The sequence below is a fragment of the Camelus dromedarius genome, chromosome 24 (assembly GCF_036321535.1).
Source record: "Camelus dromedarius isolate mCamDro1 chromosome 24, mCamDro1.pat, whole genome shotgun sequence".
Taxonomy (NCBI): Eukaryota; Metazoa; Chordata; class Mammalia; order Artiodactyla; family Camelidae; genus Camelus; species Camelus dromedarius.
Window position 1 is genome coordinate 30,019,404 of NC_087459.1, and position 25,439 is coordinate 30,044,842.

Below are 25,439 nucleotides of genomic sequence, written 5' to 3' on the forward strand. Positions count from 1 at the left end.
CAGTCCTAACTCATCTATCAGGGGCCCACCCTTCACCTCCTGGGTTTCTGCATGAAATGTGCCCTCAGGACAGCATATCCAGAGCCAGATCCTGGGTGGGCCTTTCCTGCAATAATAAGTACCTTCTTTTTCTTAAGCCTCAGTTTCTTTATCTGTGAAATGGGAATAAAAAACCTGCCTGCCTTTTCAGGGATGTCATGAAGTCCAGCTGCCCTCATGAGGAATTGTCGTAAAGAACCCCTCCGGTTGGGTTCCAGGATGAAGGGCTATCAAGAGCTCCAGGCCACCCTTCACATGGCCCAGAGAAGGGCAGTGGCTTGCTCAAGGCCACACAGCAAGAGCAGAGGGTCCCAGAAACCAGCCACACAGCCCTGCTGTCATCTCAGGCCAGGAGGCTTTCCCTGACCAGCTGTCACCAGCGGAATGGTTTTGGATGACTGCCGCTGTGTGTTTCCCTGTGGACATGCTTGGGGCTTAGCCACAATCTGGGTCAGGGCCTGGGACATGCTAGGTATGTAGACAGTATCTCAGCAGCGAGAAGCCAGGAAAGCAGACTCTGCGCTGCTGGGAAGGGGTTCGGCCTTTCCTGCAGAAGCCTGAGGAAGGTACCAGGGCTCTTCCCACTGGCCATCCCCATCGCCTCAGGTTTCCTGGTTAACTGGTCCATGTGCACACCTTGATTTGTAAATAGGCCAAAAGCTGCATTTATTTTTTAGTTACATCCTAGGGAGTTAAGCTTACATCCTATTATTAAGAGAATAAGGTGTGAAGACCAAGCACACAGAATATACTAAAGGTCGGGGATTGAGTCTTGGCTTTTTTAGGAGTCTGGGGCCTCCTTTTCCCCACAGGGAATGTTCTCAGAGTCTGAATATTCTAGGAGACATTGTTCTGAAAGTTTCCTCACAGCTCTCCCCATTCTGTCTCCTATCTTTGCTGGAAGCACAAATATATTTATTTATTCCATTTCCTATTTCTTGCACTGGAAACTCTTAAAATAGAACAGGAGGTGGGGCTGTGAGGAGAGGTTCCCAGGCGGAAGCTCCTCTCTGCGGGCCTGCAGGCAGCTGGGGCTCTGCCGCCAACGTGGTGGGGATACGGAAGCCCACCCTCCACGCCCACGCGGCACATATCTGCCCTGGGTCCAGGACACGGCGACTCTTCTGGCTAAACCCTCCGGCCACGCCACACCTGGGTTTCTCTGCTCTACCAGAGGCCTGGCTTCTAATGGGTGGCTTGGGAACCAGCTGAAATGCTGCTTCCCTGGGGAAAATGAAGGTTGTGTCTGCAACAAGCCAGTGGCCCTGGTCCTGGGAGACAGCACCTGCTGGAAAAGTGCTGGGGGTGACTCGTTTCCAAGGGCGTGACCACACTCCAGGGGCGTGGCCGCGTCTCCAGGGGCGTGGCCATCTCCAGCCCACCCCCACCATCGTTCCCCTGGCATATCCACCAATTCAAAGCAAGGAGGGACTCCAGGGCCTCATGGAGCATGTGCCTAAAAGGACATCGGAGAGCTCCTCCCAGTCAAGCCTGTTGCCCTCCTTGGGACAAAGGTACCTCTCAGCTGGCCCACTGTCCCTACAGACAGGCAGAGTGAGTCAGCAATGGTAGACAGATCACACTCCTCCCCAGACTGGAAGCTACTGAGGACTTGTGGGACAAGGCTCCTGGAAGCCAGGCTCAGAATGTATATGGAAGTTAAAGAGACAAGGACATTAAAACAATTATTGTAACTGTTCAATATGTTTAAAAAGTTTTTCTTCTCCATATGTACAAGAGGTTAAGTGAGGCATTGTGAAATTAAAACACGTACATACACATTGGTCTCTGACACCAGTTCCTGACACAGATCTCCTAAAACCCTTGTAATTTCCTGAGTAATAGGAGCATCTGACACAGAACTGCTGAATCCCTTAAAATTTCCAGGGTGACAGGAGCATTTTTAAGATGAGGCTAATTGGGGCTGGTCACTGGAAAGACCAAGCCATGATTAGAAGCTTAAAACTTTCAGCCCCAGACCTCACTCTCTGAAGAGGGGAGAGAGGCTAGAAATGGAGTTAGTAATGCCTACATGATGAAGCGTCCATCAAAATCCCCAAAGTATGAGGTTTGGAGAGCTTCTAGGTTGGTGAACACATCCATGTGCTACGCAGGTTGTGCAACCCAACTCCGTGGAGACAGAAAGTCTCAAGCTTGGGATTTTTCCAGATCTTGGCTTCTGTAGCTCTTCCTGTATCCCTTATTATATTCTTTGTAATAAACCAGTAAGTAAGTGTTTCCATGAGTTCTATGAGCCATTCTAGCAAATTATCGATCCCAAGGAGGGAGTCATCAGAACCTCAGTTTACGACCAGTCAGTCAGAAGTACAGGTGATAACCTGGGACTTGTGACTGATGTATGAAAAGGGGGAAGTCTTGTGGGACTTAGCCTTTAACTGATGCCTACTCCAAGCAGATGGTGTGAGAACTGGATTGAACTGTAGGACACATCTGGTGTCAAAAGTATTCAGTATGAGAATAAAGGAGATCAGCGACTGTTTCCTAGACAGAGAAGTAGACGTCAAAACTCCTAAATTGAAATCTTAGAGCTGAAAAATACGTGAGATGAAATTAGTGGCAGATTAGAAACTGTAAAAGAAAATACTGGCGAACTTGAAGATTCAGCAATAGGAAGTATCTTAAATGACAGGAAAAAAAAAAGGATAAAATGTGAAATAAACAGAGAATCAGTGAGCTGTGCAACAATTTCATGTGGTTTAATAAACATGTAATTTTAGAGAGAGGAGGAGAACAGAAAAAAAAATGTGAAGAAATAATGGCTGAAACACTTCCGGAGACAAGAAATTAAGAAGTGACTCCAGGATCCATCTTTATCAAATTGCCCAAAACCAGTGATGAAGAGAAAATATTAGAGCACCAAAGGGAAAAACGCAGTGTGTACAGAGGAGCAAAGCTATGGATGACGGCAGACCTGTTGCTGGAGACAACACAAGGGAGAAGGTGGTGCAATAACACCCTTAAAATACTGGAAGATGAAGAAAACTGTCAGTCTAGAATTCTCTAAACAGTAACAAGTAGTTTTCAAACACGAAGGTGAAATGAATACTTTCTCCAGACACACAAAAGCTGAAAAAAGAATTTATTACCGTCAGATTTATGTTACAAGAAATGTTCAAGGAAATCCTTTTGGAAAGAAGGAAAATGATCCTAGATGGAAATAAAGGAATGAAAATAATTTCATTCATGATTATTTTTATATTATGTGTACGCATTACACATAGTCTGTTGTATACGTGGTGTCTTACAGTAAGTAAACTTTGAAGAAAATAGGTGTGGTATTTCTTGCAAGACCTGAGTCTTGAGCCAAGATACAGACCCTTCATGACCTGTGCCACTCCCTTAAGCCCAGAGAGCCAGGGTTTTGAGGCATTATTCCTCCAGGACACGCTCTCTGGTGTATGATGCTGAGTGACAAGGAAATGTCAATCTACCCACGAGCTCCAGGCTTCAGTGTTTTATTTCTGCCTGAACAGGGTTTTAAAATGTGCTCATGAATATTTGCACTGACAACTACAGAGAGCAGGACTGCTTTGTGGGGAGAAGTAAAACCACCTGGTAAATTTGCCTTTTGATTCCTTGAGAAAACAATGGGAAGCCAGTAGCCTGTCAAGGCCAAAGTCACATAACCAAACAGGCGCAATCCTGGCCTTGACAAGCTGCCTTATCATATTGAGATTCCCAATAACAATCAAATCATTTCTATATGACTGCCCAACACCAACCCCAGGCAGAGTCAACCGGCAACTCTTTGAGCCATCAAGGTTCAGGCCAATGGCTGGGTTGGCCCAGTCGGCAGCTGAATGTGGAGTTCGGGTCATTAAAGGAGAAGTCCCCTTGGAAAATGCCTACCCTCCGACTCTGGCCACCTACAGGCCTTCTGAGACAATTGTTGGCTTATTTGGATGAATTGTCTGTCTCTCGTAATAGACTGTGAGAAGGAGGTGCATTTTCAGCCTTCTAAATGCAACTCGCAGTAGGGTTCATAAACGCATGCTGAGTTCAGCCGGCTTGTGCACGAATAGGGCTCTGACTGGTGAGGAGCCCGAGTCCGTGAAGGCTGAGCTCATCTACACGTCTTCACCTTTCCTCTCCCAGGATGCGGGGGCTGAGCAAACGCACTGGGAGCGCCTAGAAGGCAGGGACCAGGTTTTTAACCCAAATTTTATCTCCAGCCCTGACTTCTCACAGAATCCAACTGCCCACCAGACAGCTCCACTAAAATATGTTCTAGACATCTCAGATTTATACGTTTAGGGGATTCCACCCACCCATAATCTTGCTTTTTGCCTTCCCCCATCTCCCCATCTTGGTAAATGGTATCCATCACCTTCTCTAAAACCTCATATTTTTTTCCTCTTTAGAACTGAGATGTATTTTAAATGCCATAAAATTCACCCTTAATTTTAAAGTGTACAATTCACTGATTTTTAGAAGGGTTCAGACTTTTACAATCATCACCACAGTCAACTTGAGAACATTTTTGTCACCCTAGGAAGAAACTTGAGTGGGGAAACTGAGGCCACAGGTCTCCTTCAGACAGGAGGCTCGAGGCATAAAAAACTCACTGGATTTCATGGCTGATTCTTGTTTCTGCTTTGATGTCAGGAAGGGCAAGCCTCCAATAGGAGAACCAACATGCAGCAGTGATGAGATGCGTGTTTTTTCATCTTCTCACATCAGGTCAGGAAGGAGCACTTTGGTTCCATGTTCTGGTTTCAGTTTCTCCAATTGCAGGAAGGAAGTTACCTGGCTAAGCAGAGGTTCAAAGCTCTGATGCAAAGGTTTGCTCTTGGAAGAGGTAGTGCTAAAGAAGCTCGGTGCCTGGAGTGAGGAGGAAGTCAGGAAACTCCTCAGCGTCCTCCGAGGGAGATCTGAGTATCTGGCATTTTCTTCATGAAGGAGATTCAGAATACACTGCTCTCACCTAACCTCAGCACTTTGGATTCCAAAGGCCCCCAAGCAGGGAATCTGGCCTAATTTCATGTTCTACCCAACACTAATGGCTGAGTTCCTTCCAAGTCATAATGCATAACTTTGAAAATGGACTTTATGAACCTCAGTGACCCACTGTTGATCTAGGTTTTAGGTCCCAGCTTCCATTGTGGCTTCAGTATCAAGTACACCCAGCACACAGTATCATTTGGTCCCAAGATTGGACTCTGCTCCCTTAGAATAGAAAGTTAGACATTGCCACTTGGGAAGGGGACAAACTGCAGCTGCTGAAATGGAGCAAAGATACAAAAATAGAAAGTGGTGGTGAGGGGGGCACATCTAACATTTGTGAAGGTGGGGAGAATGTTAGCACACCTACCAGGGCCAGGTGGACACACGGAGGTGGCCTGGGAAGACACATTGGCACTAGGCACCCCCAGAGCCAGAGGCCAGAAGGCAGGGGTGGGTGGAAGGGTCTTTAGAGACAGAGGCTGGCTTGGATCCCAGCTCTGCCCTTTGTCAGCTCTATGATCCAAAAGCCACTTATTAATTGTTCCACGTGTTCACGTGTAAATTGGGACGAACTCTTTCAGGGGGTTGTGAAGAGGGTTAGATGAGATGTACAGTGGCGCATACACAGAGTAGATGCCAAACAGGTGTCATGTCTGGGGCAGCAAGCTGAGGGCCACCTAGCTAGCTGGATTCCCAGTTGAGATGACAGGGACAGGCTGGGGACAGAAAGGCGTGGGGGGGGGGGCATCCTCAGACTCAGCCTGGAGCTGAGAAGGGGAGAGCCCAGTCCAGCACACACCCTCCTCCAGGCATCCTCAGCTCCCCTGGGGCTGCCCACCGAGGCCAGGCCCAGACTAACCAGAGAGGCCGTCCTCCTGCTGGAGGCTGCAAAGCCCCAGCCTTTCCTGCCCTCAGCCCCCGACAAGGAGAAAGCAGACACCAAGGCATCTTCCAGTGCACTTTAATCAAAATTCCACCATCAGAAGAGTTCTGGTAGCACACAGTGTTAGGATGGGCATGTCATCTTGGTCCCACAAATGGAATTTCCACAGGTTTGCACTTCAAACACGTAAGAAAAATAAAATATATAATATTTAGCTTTATAAATTTCCCCACTTAATCACTTTATCTTCAAAATAAATTACTTCCTCTGTCCAATAAATGAAGCAGCCTGGAGTCACTAAGCAGAATGACACCCGTTTCCCGTAAAAGTTCTGGGGGAAATACTTGGGACGGTCAAATGCTTACAGGAATCAACATGAATTAAAACTAGCACGTTCCTCACGGGGGACAGGGGGACAAGACATCAAAGCTGGGAGGCTGCTATTGGCTGCTCTTCTGTTGCGGGAGAAAAATCAATTTCCCAAACGACACCGAATGCTTGTAAAAGCTGCCACTGAACGTTTGGCACCAGTGGAGAAAAGACACCTTTCAAAGCCATACCCAGCCACGATTCCACCGAAGCATCGGTCAGAGGGAGAGGTGACAGAGAGGGAGGGGCAGCCACCGTGGCCCTTCTCCGTTCCCAGTTCCTGTTCCCAGCCCCCTCTCTGGAGCCACAGACACCCCTTCACCTTGGAGAAGGCAGGGTATTGTCTGGCAGCCTGTCTTCCTCCTTAAACTCAAGAGGTCCGTGGACAGAAAGACTCACAGCGTAGAGAACACCAAGAGAAAGGCCGTCCTGGGTAGGGGGCGGGTTGCTGTGTGCTCAGTTCACAGCAGGGTGCACTCAATAAACAAGGGACACGGCCACTCCAGCAGGATGAATGCACAGTCTTTGAAGGGGACAGACAGCGCACACGAGACACCAAGGATCAGAGACGGCAGGCAGGGCTGGGGTGCACTAGCATTTACAGGGTATCTGAACTGGGCCTCAAGGACAACAGTCCCCCATAGCTGGTCAGAAATCTGCCCACCTGCAGTTCAGCGCTTCTTCTCCCCCCAAACCAAAAAATCTTGGTTAGGAACAAATAAGCTGGTGACCGAAGCTGCCACAGAACCTCAGTCTTAGAGATGTCCTGGGAATGGGCTTTGGGGGCCCCAGCCCACTGTGGCAGGAGCTTTATACACAGTTCCACTGGGGGAGCAAGGGGAATGGCCCGATCCCCACCCCCCGACCCCAGAGAGAGGAGAAGGCAGCTACAAGTCAAGGAGACGCTCCTCGCAGGTCTCCACTGGCCACTTCGAAGCCCCTCCAAACACATCGACGTTGTTGTCCACCCAGGGGATGACGTTGCCCGGCATGTTTGTGGAGCAGTTGGCGATGTTGATGATTTCTTGTACGCGGAGGACGCGGTCCCAGATGTTGAACTGGCTGAGCTCCCCGACAAAGGCCTGTGTGGCATCAAACCTGCCCCCAACCGTGTCCTGGGAAAGGGGAACAGACTGCATCGGGACAGGCTCGAAAGCAAACGTGGCTGCTACCTCTCCCAGCGCGTGACGGGCTTCCAGGGGAAGGATGCCAGCTTGGGCAGGAGATGGGCCCTGGGGCATTTTCCTGACTCGGACCACATGTGCTGACCACGGATTCCTGGCAGTTCCAAAGCACGCCAGTCCTAGGAGATGGCTTGACTCAAAACACCCCACTTTACGCACGGGAAACTGAGCAGGGAGATACTTGCCCAAAGCCCCAGAGCTAGGATGAGACCAGGTCTCTCAGCTCCCAGCCCCTCCCGGGGAGAAGTACCAGGGAAGTGACGGGGGAGGGGGCTGAGGGCCCAGACTCCAGGACCCCAGAGGACCTGGCGTCTACTCCCTCGCCTTCCAGCAGTAAATCTCAAACACAGATTGAAATGAGGACTCTTATCTGCCTGAAGGCAGACAGCCGACTTAGACTTCCTCCCCCTTGAAGGCCAGTTCTCTGAGGGCAGCCTCTGAGGTCTTGTTTCCCATCTCCCTGACAGGCGTTGCTCTCCAAGAGCCCTCGCTGGGGAATCAGGGTCTTGACCCAGAGCCGACAGCTGCTGGAAGATGCCAATGCCAGCCAGCGGCCGGCATCCTGAGTCAATACTGGCAGAGGCCAAACAGCCGGAGAGATGGCCCAGGGTTGTGACTCCAGGGACACTCCTGCTCACTTGTGTTGGATGGACTCTGTTCTGGGATCTGTCTGAACCCACCACACCGGCCTGGTCCCTGCCAGGAAGAGCAGGACATGCCCACACCCTGCCCTCAGCCCCTCAGGCCACAGGGCAGCACGGGCGGAGCAGCAGGGTCCGGCAGGCAGACAGCTGGGCAGGCTCCGGCCCTGTGCTACCGCCGGGCAGCCATTCCCCCCAGCATCCCTGGGAAGGTGCCCATCTCGTGCCCCGTCTGCACCCACCTGCTCCTGCCCGAGGATCAGCACACCCCCTGGCTTGATGGGGTGCCATGGAGCCAGGTTCTCCCCGGTGCCGAGCTTCTCCCCATCCTGGAAGGCCTCCCACATGCCGTCCCGTGTCGTCCAGGTGACACAGATGTGGTGCCACTTGCCGTCACTGATGAACAGGGGCAGCTGTGCGACCTGTGGGAGCAACGGGCAGATGAGGGTCCCCTTGGGGTTCCCAGGAGTCTGACCTGCGGGGACCGGAGGCCCTGGGCCCACTGCTGCTCCCATCAAGGGGGTTCCCTCCTGATCCCCTTCTCTGCTCTGTGGGTTACATGCCCACCCTGCCCAGCTCAGAGAGACCCTTGGGCTGGAGACATCATGTGTGTCACAGACTCTGAAGAGGAAAAGGGGCAGCCTGGGTACAAGCCTCTGGCCCCAGGGTGGCCCTGCTTTCAACTGGACACCCTCGGACCCTGACTTGGCTGAGGGTCCAGGATACTGTGCAGACCAGGCAGAACAGCCCTTGCCCCCAACACCCCTGAACACCCCTCGCTGGAGAACCCAAAGGGAAGTCAGGGCTCTACTGGGCCAACTTCTTTGGGAAACAGTCAGGAGAGGCATCTGCACTCTGCAGGCAAGGTCCCAACTGCCATCGTGGCACCCGGGGATCTGCACATGTGCGTGTCCTCCCAAGCAGAGCATCTATGACCATGTGCGAATGTTGGGTGGGATGCACACAGAATGAGAGGGAGGGCCTTTCCGACCCGCACCATCTCTACAGAGCAGCTTGACTCCGAGCATCGTGTTGCTACCGCTGGTGTCCTAGCAACCCGGAGCTTCCTCCCAGGAATTGGCTGTTTACATGACATCTAAACCGAGAGGAAAACAAGGCTCTCGGCCCTGCCGTTCAAGGGCGTTAGTTAGAACAATTAATCCCTAGCTCAGGGACGTGGTCACTCCTGGAAGAAGCCCAGCAGGTGGACTCCACAGCGCTTCCCACTTAAATAAACTCTACCAAGGGCGGTTCAGTAAAGACAGACTGAGTGGGGGGCCAGTGCCTGGTGCACACGCCTGGGGTTCCGGCAGCCAGGGGGTTGGTGCAGCCACTCAACACTCAGCTCCAGCAACGAGGATGTGAGGATGCATTCTGGGTAACATGGAGCCTGACTTAAGTTTAAGTGAGGCTGCTGGAGGGTCCCACAGATGCCAGAGCCAATCTCTTGAGGAGACCACGTCCCAGAACATCTAAACAAGCCAGTCTGTTGAAAAGGGACATTTGGTCTGGGAAAGGCAGGACTGGGGGAACAGGGAACAGATTAATGGTTGCTGTGGGATGGGACAGGGGCAGGAGGTGACCACAAAGGGGAATAAGAAATTTGGGGGGACGATAGAACTGTTTTGTATTTTAGTTGTGATGGTTACATAACTGTATGTTTGTCAAATCTGGCTGAACTGTACACTAAAAAGTGTAAATTTTACTGTATGTAAATATATTTCAATAATCCCTCCTCCAAAAAAAGAGATGCTCATGAGAAATATCACACACTCACAGAGACACACGCACACACATACTCTCCCCTCACTGGTGCAGCCCTGGGGAACACCCCTCCCTGACCAGCCTAAGGGCCCGTGACAGTTCAGACTGGCACACAGAGACCCCAGCTCATTCTGTTTCTTCCGTGGCCTCTGTGCCTGGACCCTCTGCTGCTTCTTGGCTGGACTCACAGCTTGGATCTCCACAAGCTGCCTGTTCCCTGTTCCTTACCAATCACCTGCCCCCAGTGGAACTGAATCAGGGCAAAACCATCCCCATTACGAGGAGGACAGCCCCGCGGCCAGACATGGGACCCCCTGCAACATCCCAACCTTGGCCGCCACCGGGATGTGGGAGGCGGGAGGTGGGAGGTGGGAGGCAGCCTCACCTTGTCATTGATGAGCAGCTCGATGGGGTTGTTGCCCCATTCTATCAGCACAATCTCGTTGGCCTGCCCGGGCACCGCGTAAGAGAAGGGGGTGCCGATGCCCGGCGAGGCGCTGGACCGCAGCCACAGGCAGATGGTGAAGGCATACAGCTCGGGCAGCGTCTTCTTGATCTTGCCGTACAGGTAGTTCGTGCGGAGGGGGAGGGACACTTTGAACGCATCAGGCGACTTGAACGCACTGTTGCCTGCCGGAGGGAAAGAGGGGCCGACAGCATGTGAGCCCACCTCTTCCCCCCAGCAACCAGCACAGCCCAGAGCGGCAGCCCTCCTGGACCCTCACCCAAGCAGCGGGGCACAGGATACCGCCCGGACACTGTTCAAGGTGCTGAAACTCCAGTGGGAAACAGGCACATCCTTGCTCTTGGAAGCTTGAGGAAGCGGGTAGGGGCAAGCTGGATTTAATTTTCTGGTTAAATCAAGCCAGAAAACCCTTCTTCGGCCAAGTCCTGTTGACTCAGCTGTTTCCTTGAAATCTCGGCCTCTTCAGCTCAGCTTGGCCAGGGGCCCACCAGACTTGGGCTCGGAGGCAGGAAGTCTCACAGGGACCTAGGCCCTCTATAGACTGAGTCCATGTACTTCCAGCCCTGAAGAATCACCACTGCCGAGGTGAAGGGGTCAGGTGTCCGTGACCTGACACTACAACTTAACTCAGAAGCGCTTTTGGACTAAATCCTGGACATGAACAGCTTTGTTCACGATTTGCCTTCAACCGTCTCCTGCGGTTTGGAACAGTGTGGGGCAGAAGCAACCCTCCCCGCTGAGGTGAACTCACCTGGCTGGAGCCTTGACCCTTCGGGGCCTGCGGGGGCTGGTGAGAAGCCCTGGGCTGTCCCCGTGTAAATGGTGCTTCTAAAGCCTTTTGAAAACAACTGGTGCTCTTAAATGGGTCTCAGTCACTTTGAATACAATTTTGATTTAAGCTTGAAATTAACAACAACAAAAATAAACACACAGAAGGCAAGCCTCTGTCTGCTTATCGCTGATCCCAAAGTTTGCAGGGGACCGCTGACTCCATGAGCTGTCCCAGCAAAAGTGTCCCTCTTATTTAGGGACCAGATGCTGTCAGAGAAGGAGCCTCAGCACACTTCCCTCATTCAACAAGAATTTACTAAGCACACAGGAGAGGCCAGATGGTCCCCCTCGCCGTCAAACACAGGCAGGCTCTCCCGGCCCGAAGCCAAATTGCCTTTGTCACTAGTAGACTAAATTGGTCCCTTCCTTGCCCTTTCCGGAGAACAGAAGCCAGAATGCATAGACCTTTCTCCATCACCATCCCCCAAACTCACTTTCTGCCACAGTACGTAATATGTGAGAGCAGCTCTTCGGAGCCATGGTTCACACCTACCTAAGGACCTTCTGCAAAGAAGGCAGCAGGGCTCTGCATCACCTTTCCAACGTCCCTGGAACATGCAGCAGCAAAATACTAGACACCGGGCTTCACGTGTAGTATCTGCTCCTATCTGCTGACTGCGCAGTCTTGCCCAGTCCATCCTGACCCACTAAGGCTGTGGAGCACCGGCTGAGGGCAGCGCCAGGCCAGAGCGGAGGCTGAGATGGGCCCCACAGGAGGCTGAAGCAGAGCTGAGAGAGAACCAGGAAGCCCCAAGCCCCCAGTTTTGCATGTTGCACAGTGGAGGCACTGAGGCTCAGAGAAGTGAGGTGACTTAGCCCAGGTCACACAGCCAGCAAATGACAGAGCTGGGAACTGAAGTCCCTCTTTCCACGACATGCAGCTGCTAGTATTTAATCTGCAAATGCCCATGTTTTCACAAGACATGATTATCTAATAGTGAGAGATGGCCTCTCTCCCTGCAGGTGGGCAGGCTTACTGATTTAATAAGGCTCGGTGCTGGGAATGTCATTACCTTGATGACAACAGATAGGTTTCATCAGAGCTGGGGGAGCCAAGGGGCAAAGGCGAAGCCTCTACCCTGAAAGCAGGTGCCCTCTATTTATATAAAACAGCTTGGAGGTTCAGAGGAAACTTAGTTAAAACCAATTAAGGAATTAAAAGGCCTGGCCAATAAATCAGAGACTGCAGGTGGCAGACAAGCTAAGGAGGGGGGCAGCCTGGGGCCAAAGAGAGACAGGTTCTAATGTTTACTTCAGCCCTGAGCTGGGCTCTGCCTGCTTTGCCAGCCCAGAGTCTGGGGCCCCCACAGATGAGCAAGTCTCAAAATAAAGAAAAAGAGCACCCTGGGGACCTGGCCACCAGAGCATTCACGTGCAGGACTGGACGCTCACCACTGAGCTGGGAGGAGCCTCTCTTCCAGCGCAGCTGGAGCTCACTTGCCGCTCCAGGGTGCAGCCTCCAGGACTCTGGTCCTTGGGAGTCACCTCTAACCTCAACCCCAGCTCTGCAATCTGTTGGCCACAGGAATGCGGGTATCACTCAGCTCTCTGACTCAGTCCCCAGCTATGACAAAATCCTATCTCACTGGGTTATTGCAGGGGTTACAGAAGATACTGAGTGTGGAGCTCACAGCCCCATGTCTGGCCCAGAACAGGCCCTTAGTGGGCAGGGGATGATGGACTGAAGGCCAGAGTCTCCCAAAGCCCCCCACTTTGCATGTGGTCGAGGTCCGTCTTCTCTGGGCTTAGCAAGATGCTTCTAAGGAACAGGGTGTGTTTTCCACTCCTGGTATATTTGGGGCTGGAGCTGACACAGCCCTTCACACTTGTCACATGGGACAGATATAAACTCATAACTGCCCAGAAGACAAAACCGTCAGCAAATGATCGCTTTCCGCGAAGGCTCATCCCAGGACTGGGTGGAGCACACAGATGCTAGAGTTCTTGTGGTGGGGTCAAAAGGCAGGGGTCAGCAAAAGCTGAGCTGCTGCTCAGTGCCAGGCCCTGGGGGCTCTGTGAGAACAGCCAGCCGGGGCCATGCCCTTGCGGAGTCCAGCTCTAGATGGGACGCAGACCTCCCGTCTGTGCCAGATGAGCCCTGAGGTCTTCCCATAGCACGTACGAGCATGTGTGCAGGAATCAGGCCGGCTGGGCGAGGCCTGACTGTTGCTTCCTGGCTGTGAACAGACAGGCTAAGGATGGGGAGGAGAGTCACAAAGTGGCGGCTCATGTGTGGCCAAAGCCATGATGAAGGACCTCAGAGGAAGCCAAGTGAAACTCACAGTCAGCCTAGAGTCACATACCAAGATGGGGAGGGTGGGATTACGTGACTACTGCTGCTCACCAGCCGGTGGCCCACCTCGGGTCCCTCTTCCCCAACGACACATCTGGCTGAGAACCTCGGAACACTCTTCTCGTCTAGGAAACGGGTCCTGTCTCCACACTGTAACTCTGAGCTTCTGTTAACCCACTTCTACTAACCCACCTCCTTGCAGGTACTCGGCCACTGCACCAAGCGAGGTACACAGCCACCAAGGTCTCTGGTAAAGCCCTCCCCTCATTCGACAGCCACCCCCTTCAAGTCACAGAATGACTGTGGTGTCCCTGCTCCCTCGGCCTGCGGGTCCCAGGCCCCATGGGGGTGAGGCTGGGCTGGGGAAGGCAAGCCACCCTCCCAGCCCTGACGCCGCCTCCCTCCGGTCCGGCCCTGTGCCACAGGCCTGCGCTGCCGCGCTCTGCCTTTGCGGGAGGCTCTTGAGACCTGCTGAACGTCCTGAGGTCGCCCAGCAGCAGTGCTGAGGCAGAGGACTTTTTTTTTTTTAACTCAAGAATCCAAATGTAATAATAAGGGGAAGGAAGGAAGGAAGAAGAGACTTTTCGGAGGAAGAGAACAGGAAAGGGATGCCGGAGACCTGTGCCTCCTGGGACGCTGCAGTGAAAGCGACTAAAGAAAATGAAAGGGAAACACCATGCCCCTGGGCGAGCCCATCTGGCCCTGCTGAGCCCATGTCGCTGAAAGAGTACCTGGACATTCTGCTACTGGACACTCACCTGCCTGTCCATAAACCCGAATAATGAGAAAATGCCTTTGTCAGGTTAGTGCATCTACAAAGCTTAGAATCCGACACCTTCTACCAGCAGACCTAAAACTTCACACCCAGAGCACCCTGAATGATCTAGGGCCCTTGATCCCTCCCCTTTCTGTCTCCTGTGCGAGAAACTCACCCACCAGAGCGTGAGCAGAGAGGAGAAAGATACCCAGGATCTGCTGCAAGGTCTCATTAGGAAGGGACTGAAATGCCCACGTGGCTGGAGGTCAGGGATTAGGTTGTTTGTCCAAGCTGGTCCTGAGTGGGCTGCTTTTCCACGGACAATGCGAGTGGGGCTGGGGGCGGGATTAATCCCCGAGATGGTTGTTGTCAGTCACCTTACTGTTTGCTCAAACAGCCACGAACCATCTCTACCTAGTGCTACAATCACTGCTAACATCGAGGTCTGACTACAGGTGACGAAAACCAGGCCACTCCCAGCAGCATCAGCCCCCTCCATCTCTCCCAAGTCCCTGACAAGCGCCAACAAGGCCAAGTCAGCTCATCTGTGGGGGAGAAACCCTAACTCTGTGCACCATGAGATGACTCAGGTTGAAAAAGCAACACGTCGTCAGAGAAGCGAGAGGCAGAAGGCAGAGGGGGACTGCTGCTCGGGTGGTATGGAGCAGGTGGTTTTCTGCAGCTGGGGCTGTGGGTTCCAAGGTGACAGAAGAGCAGCCTTGGAGCCCAGCAAACTCGAGAGAAGAACCGCTGCCCAGGGTCAGCAGGAAGGGGTCTGGGGGTGACCACTCCTTGGGGGCCCAAGTGGCCTCTGTCAATGGGCAAGACAGTTGTGCTGCTGGTCCCTTCCTGCCTGCTCTCCGCTGCTCTGACCGGCTCCCCTTACAGACAGTGGGTTGGGGGGCCAGATGGACATCAGCCAGAGGGCAACAGACACACCAGCGCAGCACTCACCTCGCTCCAGCTCGGTCACCCTCTGCAGCAGCGCATTCAGGGCACTCTCGGTCTTCTGCCGGTGAGCCGAGGTCTCGTTGTGGAGCAGGGACTTCTCATCCTCCAGCTCGGCCACCTTGCGCAGCAGCTGCCTCTCCAGCTCCCCCAGCCGCCGCTGGAGCACCTCCCGAAAGTCCCCGGGCAGCGCCGCGGTAGACACATTCACTCGGAGCTGGTGCTTTTGGGGGAGGGGGCGGACACAAGAGGGAGAAATATTAAGGCCCATTAAAGAGAAATTGTGCAATGTAGCTCTAATGGCCCTATCACACAGGGAGACGCTTCCAATATGGGAGTATTAAATCATGCCAATGGCAGGAAGGAGAGCATTGTGCTGATGCTTTTTTTTTTTTTTTGGTATGGAGAGGATTTCAAAGTCAGATAAGAATTACTTTGAAATTTGAAACTTGGGAATCTCATTTCTCCTCTCAGAAAGCTGTTTTTCTCCTCTTACTAAAAAGTCAAAAATTTAACCAATATCTATAGTTCTCAAGACCAAGACACAGCTAGGATTAAAAAAAAAAAAAAGTTAATCAAACGGTCCTCAAAACTGATGAGCTTACATCTAGCAACGAAAGCAGCCCCCAAGTTCCACTATGGCACAAAGGTACCTGACTACACTTGCAGAGATGTTACTGGAAAATGAGAACTCTAAACCATGGGGACTACTCTGAATTCCAGGAATGTTTGCTTTTAATGCTGTTTCTAAACCCTCGCTTTCTGTTTCTTTTACTCCTCTACCATTTTGTTGGTTCTGGAGGCAGCCTAACACTGCCTAGCCATGAGTCTTTGGCAAGCTATTTACCCCTCTAAGGGTTCCAAATTGTAAAATGCAGATTATACGATCTGCCTCGGCAGGATTGTTGCACGGGTTAAAATTAGACAATATGCCTGTCGCACATTTAGTGTTCCAGAAATGTTAGCTGTTATTAACCATAATGAATGGAGGGATATACAGATGCTGGAAATACTGTATTTAGCCATCATGCCACAGGAAATTCTCAAATAATTTTGCAGTTAATTATCACCTGTAATTGAAACCTACTTTCGCTACGAAGTATTTTGGTAAACGTGTGTAACAGAAACATCCACACTTCTTAAACAGGGAGGAAAGTAAAGACAGAAATTAAATGAAGATTTCTCTCTCTCTCAAAGTTCTAAACTGCATAGCCTTCCAAGACAGAAGGGAATAAGGTCCCTTCCCCCAAAGCAATCGAGAAGGGCACCTTAGATCTGTGCAATTTTGCGACAGAATATTTTTGAAGTTAACCAGGTTTCCCTCAAGGCGCGCCCGGTGTGGCTGGTGACCCTCCCGCCTTAGCCTCCCGTCGAGACCCCAGGGCCTCCTCCTGCTCTGGTCCAGTTCAACCCGATTTATAAAAGGAAACACCGGATGCCCAGGACTGCCGACTTCAAGTGGCAGCCTCAGGTCATCCGACACAAGCTCTACACGAGAGGAAAGAGAAGAGGCTGTCCCGGTTCTCCAGATAGGACCTCGGGAAGTGAATGGCTCCAGGGCGGGCAGTCCTGGCGCGCTGGGGGATTTAACCCTTTCCTTCCAGCAAGGAGTGGAGAGGAGGGATGCGAGCTATGCAAGTAAGTTCCGGATCTGGACAGAGAACGCCCCTGACCCCAAACCCAGCTGCTCTGCGTCCGAGAGGGTCCCAGCAGCTGCGTCCCGCACAGCCTGGCGGGCAGGACGACGTGCCCCTCCTCTGTCACACGCCTCGGGGGCGTCCCCCCTGGGCCCTCACGCCCCGCTACCTCGAGGCTCTCCAGGCGGTCCTTGAGGGTCTGCAGAGAGCGGCTGAGCTGTTCCACGACGTGGCCGGGGTCCCGCGGCAGGTCGCCCATGGTGTCCTTGCCCGTGCCCACCTTGCCCGGCGCCTTGCCCCCCGCCAGCCCCTCGCAGCGCGCCAGTTTGGCAGTGAGCTCGCGGATGGCCTCGCGCTGCGCGCCCAGCGTCTCCTTCTGCTGCACGACGGTCTCACGCAGCTGCAGCACCGCGGCCCGTAGCTCCTCCTCGGGGCTCAGCGCGCCGCCCTGCATGGGCATCGCGGGCAGCGGACAACCGGCGTGCGCCGCCTCTGGGGGCAACGCCGTACACACGAAGCGGTTGCCGGGAGCCGGGCCGTCCTGGGCCCCAGCGGCCACGGCGAGCGCCAGGCCGGCGGCCAGCAGAGCCAGCATCCCGCTGCCGCCGCGCTCACTCCAGCAATCGCCGGCAATCCGGTAAGCAGGTACCGTCGGGGCGCGCGGCGGGGGCGCCTGCGCGGAAGGCTGCGGCCAGGCGCGCCGCTCGAGGGCAGCGTAAGCGCGGTAGCCTGTGGAGCCAACAGCCGTCGCGCAGCCCTCACTTTCCGCCTGACTCTGCGCTCTGGCAGAGCCCGACCGGCGCGCCCTTTCTTAAGCTGGAGGGGCGGGGGCACCGGCGCGTGGGGCGCAGCGCCGCGAGCTCTGATTGGCCCGGCTTGGAGCGCGTCACGCAGTGGGCGGGGCAGGGCGCCTCCTCTCAGCTCCGCTGACCCACGGGCGGGAGCGTGGGCCGGAGCGGGGAGCGCGAGCGCGAGCGCGGGGCCCCGGGGCCCTCAGGAAGGGAGGGCTGAGGTAAAAAAGGCCTTCGGATGCCTTCGGGAGCCCCAACCAACGTGCCCAGGCGCCCCTCGGACCCGCCTGGGGACGCGAGCGTCGCGGGCTGTGGAGAAGCCAAAAGCCCCCAGTGCCCCGGCGTCCCCAGGGGCGCCAGGCCTGGCCCAGCGGTCGCGGCGGCCCCAGGGCAGGGGCGGCCCCCACTGGACAAGTGAGGAAAGTGAGGAGGCGCCTCAGGGGGACTCGAACCCAGGGCTGCCGTCGCCACCCACCCGCGGACGGCGTGGGCCGCCTCGTCAGGGCCGCAGTCACCTCACCCTGAAGGCGGGAAGGAGACCCACGACGGCCTCCTCCGGGACGCCGGCACCCCCCACTCCCCGGACGCCCTCCGTAGCCGGTGCAGGTCCACCTCTTGGAAAGAATTCTCAGGTCCTCGGGGACCAGAAAAACAGGCTCCAGATGCCAACGGCGAGGAGGGGACACCCACACACTCTCGCGCCAGGTTGCCTCCAGCCAGGGGCGTGGAGTGGGCCGGAGCCACGAGGCCCTGCACGGAGCTCTCCCGTGGGGGCCCAGCGACAGCCCACCTGGCAGTGGCCTTATTCACCAAGGCCTGGGCTCGATGGGGTTCATCCGACCGCAGTCATCGCGATGGTGCCGCGTAGTGAAGCAGTGCCCCACCCTTGTTAGATGGGGTGGCCACCACGTCCAGTTTCCCAACTAGAGACCGCTGTCCTCAGATTCTTGGAGGGAACGGATATGTACAGAAACCCCCAAAGGCAGGAGCGAATTTGTTTCTGAATCTGGCCTGTGGTTTACAAACAAGTTCAGAGAGATGTTGATGCAAAGCTACAGACGGCGCTGGTTTACTGCACATTATAAATAGAAGTCTTTATTTTTTTTCTTCTATGTTTTTAAGAAATCCTGTGGCAAGGTCATTAATCATATTATCCATTATACCAGAAACAAATGAATTTGTCACTTCTGCACAGAAGCTGAGGTTGATTCCTGAAAACAAATTGTATCAAAATAAATGAAATTATTATGATAATATAAAATAGACTGCGGTGATTAATCTCCAGAAACCAAATTTTGACCTGCTTTGCACTTCAAACAATAGCTTCTGTTATGTAAATAGTTGTGGGGTTTTCAAGGATAATGTTGCTAAATTACAAGGAAAGTTCTATACATGAGAAAGCTCTTCGTGGATAAACATTAGAGGCAGGAAATCTGATCTACACAACACCCAAAGCAGAAGACAATGGAAGTAATGATGGTTCAGGTAAGAATATTCATTAGTAAAAACCATATGGGGTTGGGGTGGATGGTTAGTGGGCCAATGTCTCTGTTGTTCTGGATCACCCAGAGATACTCATTTTATGTCGTAAGTATAAACTTGAATAGACTTATTCCCCCTACATCCTTCTTACTTCAGTTCCTTGAAAACTCCAGAAGTTTAAATGAGCTCTAACATATGCAAATTACAATAATGAAGGTAAACAAGGTTGCAAAGCATTTCACAAAATGTTACATTTTAGATTATTCCACAATGCACCAAATCCAGACATGTTCAGATAAGGTTTGACTTTTCAGTTTTCACTCATAGGTTTGATTTTTTTAAACGCATAGCCTTTGGTGGATCTTAATTGAATGTGACAATTAGGGTAGTATGCCTATATTTTCCCATATATCCTTTCTTGGCATAGACTGATACATTCATATTTGCAACTACTTGAAATAAAGGTTTGTTCCTTTAATAATTAGATAAAATCAAGTGTATTTCCAGAATTTTAATTTCCTCCAGAATAAAGAGAACAGTGTACAAGAAGACATAAAACTAACAAAACATAAATCCCAAAATATTTACTCTTAAATTTCTCAAAAGATTTCCCATATGAGAAGTGATCAGTGAAACTGCCAAAACCCAGATGGAATGACCCAGGCATTTGAGAAGTTATTTTCTTTGGTGGCAGTATAATTAGAGGGCTTAGTTCATAGGGTATATGCTATTCAGGACTTTATTTTGTCTTCCTGATGCAGTGAAAAGTCTGCTGACTTAGGAACAAGTCCTCATACCAACTCTGTCACTAGTTCAGTGGTTTGGGGCAAGTCATTTCTCCTCTCTGGACATCAGTTTCCTTGTGTATAAGATAAAGGGTTTAGACTAGACTCTCCAAAGGCCCTTCTGACTTTGCCCAAGAGCTAGTAGTTTGAGGAAGAATCACTGTTCAGTGTGATGAATGTTCCAGAGCCTGTGCTTTCCATTTGTGGTGTGAACACCTGTAGCCAAGGGTGAGTATGGGAAGGCAGGGTGCTTGTGATGTAGCAGGTAAACCTGCACACAAGGAGATGCCATAGCTCAGGCTGAAATCTGTTCTTGACAACATGGAGGTTCATCCTTGATTTACTCACAGCACAGCAACCTTGTCTACCTGAAAGATCCTGCATTTCCGACTCATGCTACCTATGAGGAAGGTTATGTGTGTGGCAGAGAAAAGGGCCCACCGAGTTTCCTTCACTTGAAGTTGTGTAGCTCTGTAGCAGTGAATCAGCTCCACCTAATCTCCTAGTGTAACTGATGCGGCAGCATAGTAACCACCCACTCATTCACTATGTCTCCTGGCTCCCAGGTCAGCCGAGAGCCCACTATGGACTTAAACGGTGTGCTGGGAATCCTGATGAGCTCATTCCGCCTCCATTTTATTGCCCCATCTGTTTAGTTCCCTTGTTGTTCTCACATGCATTTTTATCTTGGTCTTATGGGAAATATGCTAATTTCCACCATGGTGTCAGAGGATCCCATCTTCTACTTTTTTGCATTTCCTCCTCTCTTTCTCAGTGCCACTTGGGAAGTTGAGAATGGGAGTGTGAGCTCAATAACAGAATCCAAGGACAACTTCCTGCAAACATGACTCAGGAGCTGTCCTCAGCGCTGAATTTCAATTGGGAGGGATACTAACAGTGTTTACTTGGTGGTTTTTCTTTTCTTTCTTTCTTTCTTTTTTTTCTTTCCTTTTTTAAAATGTAGGATTCAGTGCAGACACAACAGAATTTGGAGGCTCCAGAGAATCCTAAATAATACTCTTTTGTGCCTAAAATGCTAAGACTCTCTCAAGAGTGGATTTTTCACTAGAGTGAACTAAATGGTAGAGTAGAAAGTGTTTGAGCTTTGGAGTCAGACAGCTTTTGTTTCAAATCTAGTTTTATAACTTGCTATTTGACCTTGAGAGGATAGCTTAACCTCTCTGAGCCTCAGTTTTCTCATCTCTAACATCAAAGCTAAATTTATTACAAAGTATTGCCAGGCTTGAGTGAGATAATGTATGTGAACATGTTTGGCATGTAGCACGTGCACAATAGATCCTAATTGTCCTTTCCCTCCCTCTTCACTGAATTTAGAGATAAATTACATACATTAAAAAATTTAAAAATTTCTTTTATTTTCTATGATATCAGGTTGAAAATAAATAAGGCAAGAAAGGATTCTTGAGATAGAACAGGCCAACTTCTTTTGAGGAAAGGCAAGGGATGAGAATGTCAGGAAAACTTACTGGTGTCTCAGCAAGAGAATGTAAACTTACTTTGTGGGTTTGTTTTTTCAAGGTAAAGCCTTGTATTTATTAACTTTAATCAGAGAATTCAGTCAAAATGAACTATTTTACATCTATACTAACTTAAAATATATCACTAGACTTTGTGACTGGACCCAACTAAAAGATTTGTAGTCCTTAACATTTCAGTGATTCTGAGTTTGTATTGCTAAGGGATCCCAGTATATATAAGGCTACTAAATAAAGCAAATGTTCTTTCTTCAGTGCATCTGGGTTCTTCTTGAATAACATATTTCTGGTTTAATTTTGGGAGCATGTGATATGAGACATTGAGTTTCAGGAAGTGTTCCTGTACTAGTATGTGATCAAATGTGGATGGAAAGCCATGATTTGGGGGGATTGATTGCTAATATCACCCAACTGATTTCAGCAAACAAACAAAAAGGCTTTGGGTGGCATTCTCTGATTTCAGTCAGTAGAACAAGACACTGGGTAAACTAGGGGTAATGTCTTTACTCAGTTTTTAGAAGTAGAGGATAGTATACTGGGAATGGGAGGGACCTCATCAATGTTGTTTTCTTGGAGGAAATACTCTAAGAATGTAGTCTCACTTTCTCTATATTAGGAAACACTTAGCACCTCACTTTTACATAAATTAAAAGTAGTGAAATTGGCCTATATCTAATAAGTATTTGTAGCTTAATGTCTCTGTGTGGTTTAGGCACACAGGTAGCATGCTTCAATCTCTGGAAGTGAGTATTAGAAGACATTTTATGAAATTTTGAAGACTAGGAAATAGTTTAAGAGAAGTCAGAATGTCATGTGGCTACTTAACAGCAGGGCCAAGCTGGAACTCAGGTTCTCTGGTTCCCAGTCAAGGGCTCTTTTCTCTGTACCACTCCCTAACTTACTCATTAACCCTTTAAAATGCTTGGCTTCTTCAAAAACAGCTTTCTCAAAAATTAATAATTTGTCATGCCCATTTTCATTTAGTTCTCCTGGAACTCATCACAGCATTCAGCATTGCTGACTAAGTCCTTTTTAATTAAAACTTTTCATTGTTGGTTTCTCTGATACTGTTTTCTTCTGATTTTCCTCCTTGCTTTCTGGGCATTTTTCTTTCTTTCTTCTATGGATCTTCTTTCATTACACGTATCCAAAGTTGAGTTGTCATAGTTCTCTCCTTTCACTATACTCTCTACCTTCACAGTTTTGTGCTTTTTGCTGTGGTCTCTATGATCTGTACAGAACTCCAGAACATAATAAATCAGTTGCATACTGGACATCTCAAGGATACGCTACCAGCACTTCTAACTCAATATGTCCTCAACTAAATTAGTTGTTCTCTTCCCCATCCCTCTTTTCTTCCTCCTATGTCCCCTATTTCTGATGTATTAATGCTTTCCAAGTCATCCAAATGGAAAACTTTGAGGTCTCCTCTCCCACTGTCCAAATCCATTGCAATTCTAGTCAGTTTCTAAGTTCTAATTCTACTTATACAATATGTCAACTCTGTATTCACTGCTACAACCTCATGACTTTTATTCGAAACTGTATGATTACCTCCTAACTGAATTCTGCAACTCTGCCACCTCCATTTTAGCTTTCATTCTATTGCCAGGTCAGTTTTCCTGAAGTACAACTCTAAAGTATTTAACTCTCCTGCTCAGAAAACTTTAGTATTTCCCTATGCAAATTTATAAACTATTTAGTCACCAACATCTGCCTCCCATCATCCTATTTAACCCTAATTTTTTTTTTTAGTATATCTCTTAATCTACCCTTCACTTCAATCAAAGTAAACTGTTAATGCTTTTTACAAATGACCCACACTTTCCATCCTTCAGTTTTGGAGCTCAGGTTGTTTCTTACATCTGGAATGACCTTTCCACGAATTCTAGAACTACAAAACTGAATCATCCGTCACAGCTCTGCCATACATGTTACCTCCTCCACAAAGTTTACATGATTTTATTGAGTCTGAAGTGACATTATGAAGGATGGTAGCTTGCCTTTACACACTTTATTTCTCTTACTACTTCAGCCTCTGGTAGAATTATCTTCTCTACTGGGCTATCAGCTCCTTATGGGCAGCATCTAGGTCTGATATACTTTCTCTTTTCAATATATATCTTCAATAAATATCTTATCTTTGTGCACAGTGGTGGTAGGTCTCTGGAAGAGAAACAAAGACAATTTTGCTCAATGCAGAATCTGTTCTGTGTTTTTGCAGGAAGAAAGTCACTGTGTTAGAATGGCAGGGGACATTTTCATGGAGAATTTGGGAAGTAGCTCTTGAAAAGGATAATGAAAACCATAACAGATAGGAAGCGTTGGGCGTCTGAAGGAGCATGAGAGAGAAGGGAAGGTTGAAACCGCTGGAGAGAAAACAGATATGTTTAAAAAAATATATACGTAGTTAGTAATCTCTGACTTTTAGTCCTCTGTTCCAAATCTGTTCTCTGTTTCCAAGGATACCTTAAGATAAATTTATCTTATTTCCAGTAGATATCACTCACCTAGTATCCATGAGGAAACACAAGGTCATTATTTTAGCCAGGTGACCAGAATAGCTACTTACATGAATGAACAAAGTGTGAGTAGTAACAATGTTCAGTTTTTAATTGAGCAAAGGAAAGTGGGAATTTGTGTCTGAAATGTCTGCACATTCCAGACTTCCCGAAACTCTCCCATCTGGATGCCCAGATGGGAGTGTCACAGAAATAGTGAGGAGAGGGTTAGCAAATGTTTTTTTCTGCTGATTCTGTAACACCACTTGGTGGGGGTTAAGGTGAAATTACAAAAGATTGAAATTCAGCCCTGTCAGAGGTTCTGAGCCCCAAGAGCAATTGAAGTTAGAGGGCCAGAGACAAAAATAAGTTCTCATATGACATTTATTCTCAGCACATTAGGTCCAGTGCTTCCTTGAGCTCTGAGCTAAAATTCTTGTTGGCTCTTTCATCTCAGCTGAATTGTTTACTCCCCCTAGAATCCTGATGTTCATACTTGGGATGGCCTCTCCTTAGCTGAATGAAAGGTGCAAAGAGACTGCATATTTTAGATCACTAATCAGAGAGAAACTGCACTGTTACAAGCTTCCATCAGGAAAATATGTTCATGCGTGTTCCAGATGTCCCGTTGCCATCCCTGCTCAGCCCTGGACCACGTGAAGTGAATCAGGCCCTTCATGTGCATCACTGCTTTTGTTGCAGAGCTGGCAGCTTATTCTATCCAGACTCTTTCTTCTTTTGCTCTGTGATTCAGTCCAGCTAATGAACAGCACCTCTGGGTGGGAAGGGGTGGAGGGCCTTTCCCTTAAATTTAAGCAGCCTAAGTAAGTAAATCCTCCAACTAATTTTTTTTTTCTTCAGCAGGAACCAGTTAAACAACCTTTATTTCACTCCCCAACTCAAGTGAATCCCAATTGGGATTTGTTAGAAAATACTGAAAAACCCTTAGGATGAAGGAAGAATCTTTTGTGGAAAGAGATACTGTGTTATGATTGATTTTTAAGTCTAGCTTACTGAAAACTACATAAGGTAGTGAAAGGGTTAGGAGAACAAAGGCATAATGCTGTATTGCGGCCTTGAGTCTTTAGGTTTGACAGATAAGGTCAATTTAATGCCAAAAAAAAAAAAAAAAAAAAATTCCAAAACCGAAAAACCTCTCATGGCATATGAAAGCAAAAGAATCTGAGTCAATATATGGTATTTTAGGTCAAAGCTTAGACTTTATTCTTTTTACTGTATTTCATATTTTTCTTTGCCATTTTGGCATTGAAAATAATTCTCTCAATTTCTAAACTTCATAACAAAATAAATACTCATTTAGTATGCTACTTGAAGCTGCAGCTAATGTTTTGATGTTTAATCTTTGTTTTTAAACAAATAAGCAGTATCATGAGTCCTGGCTTGAAAAGAGCCTAGGTCAGGAAGTATAAAGAATGCATGTGTGCTGAGGGCTATGACAGGGGTGAGTGGTGAGGTTGTGATTTCCTTTGCAATTGAAATCAACATTAATACTCAAATTATTACATAAATGCAATTCATGGTGCTTCAAATCTGCTGAAGTTTTTGCAGATTGCAGTTTTTGAAGAGTAAGCTGGCCAGGAAATATT

General features: G+C 49.5%; 1 protein-coding gene and 1 long non-coding RNA gene across 2 annotated transcripts in view; one reads left to right on the plus strand and one right to left on the minus strand.

The window, feature by feature from the left end:
• Positions 1 to 5,949: 5,949 nt before the first annotated feature.
• NPTX2 (neuronal pentraxin 2) lies at positions 5,950 to 17,543 on the minus strand. The gene is made up of 5 exons (XM_010992231.3): positions 16,947 to 17,543; positions 15,147 to 15,363; positions 10,231 to 10,475; positions 8,324 to 8,503; positions 5,950 to 7,371 (listed from the first exon to the last, which is right to left on the minus strand). The coding sequence occupies exons 1-5, from the start codon at positions 17,370 to 17,372 to the stop codon at positions 7,144 to 7,146; spliced, it is 1,296 nt and encodes a 431-aa protein (XP_010990533.2). The 5' UTR covers positions 17,373 to 17,543; the 3' UTR covers positions 5,950 to 7,143.
• Positions 17,544 to 18,847: 1,304 nt separating this feature from the next.
• Positions 18,848 to 25,439, plus strand: part of LOC135319174 (uncharacterized) — a 55,881-nt gene continuing 49,289 nt past the window's right edge. The window contains exon 1 of the long non-coding RNA XR_010377625.1: positions 18,848 to 19,053. This is a non-coding gene — a long non-coding RNA (uncharacterized LOC135319174). The remainder of the gene's footprint in view (positions 19,054 to 25,439) is intronic.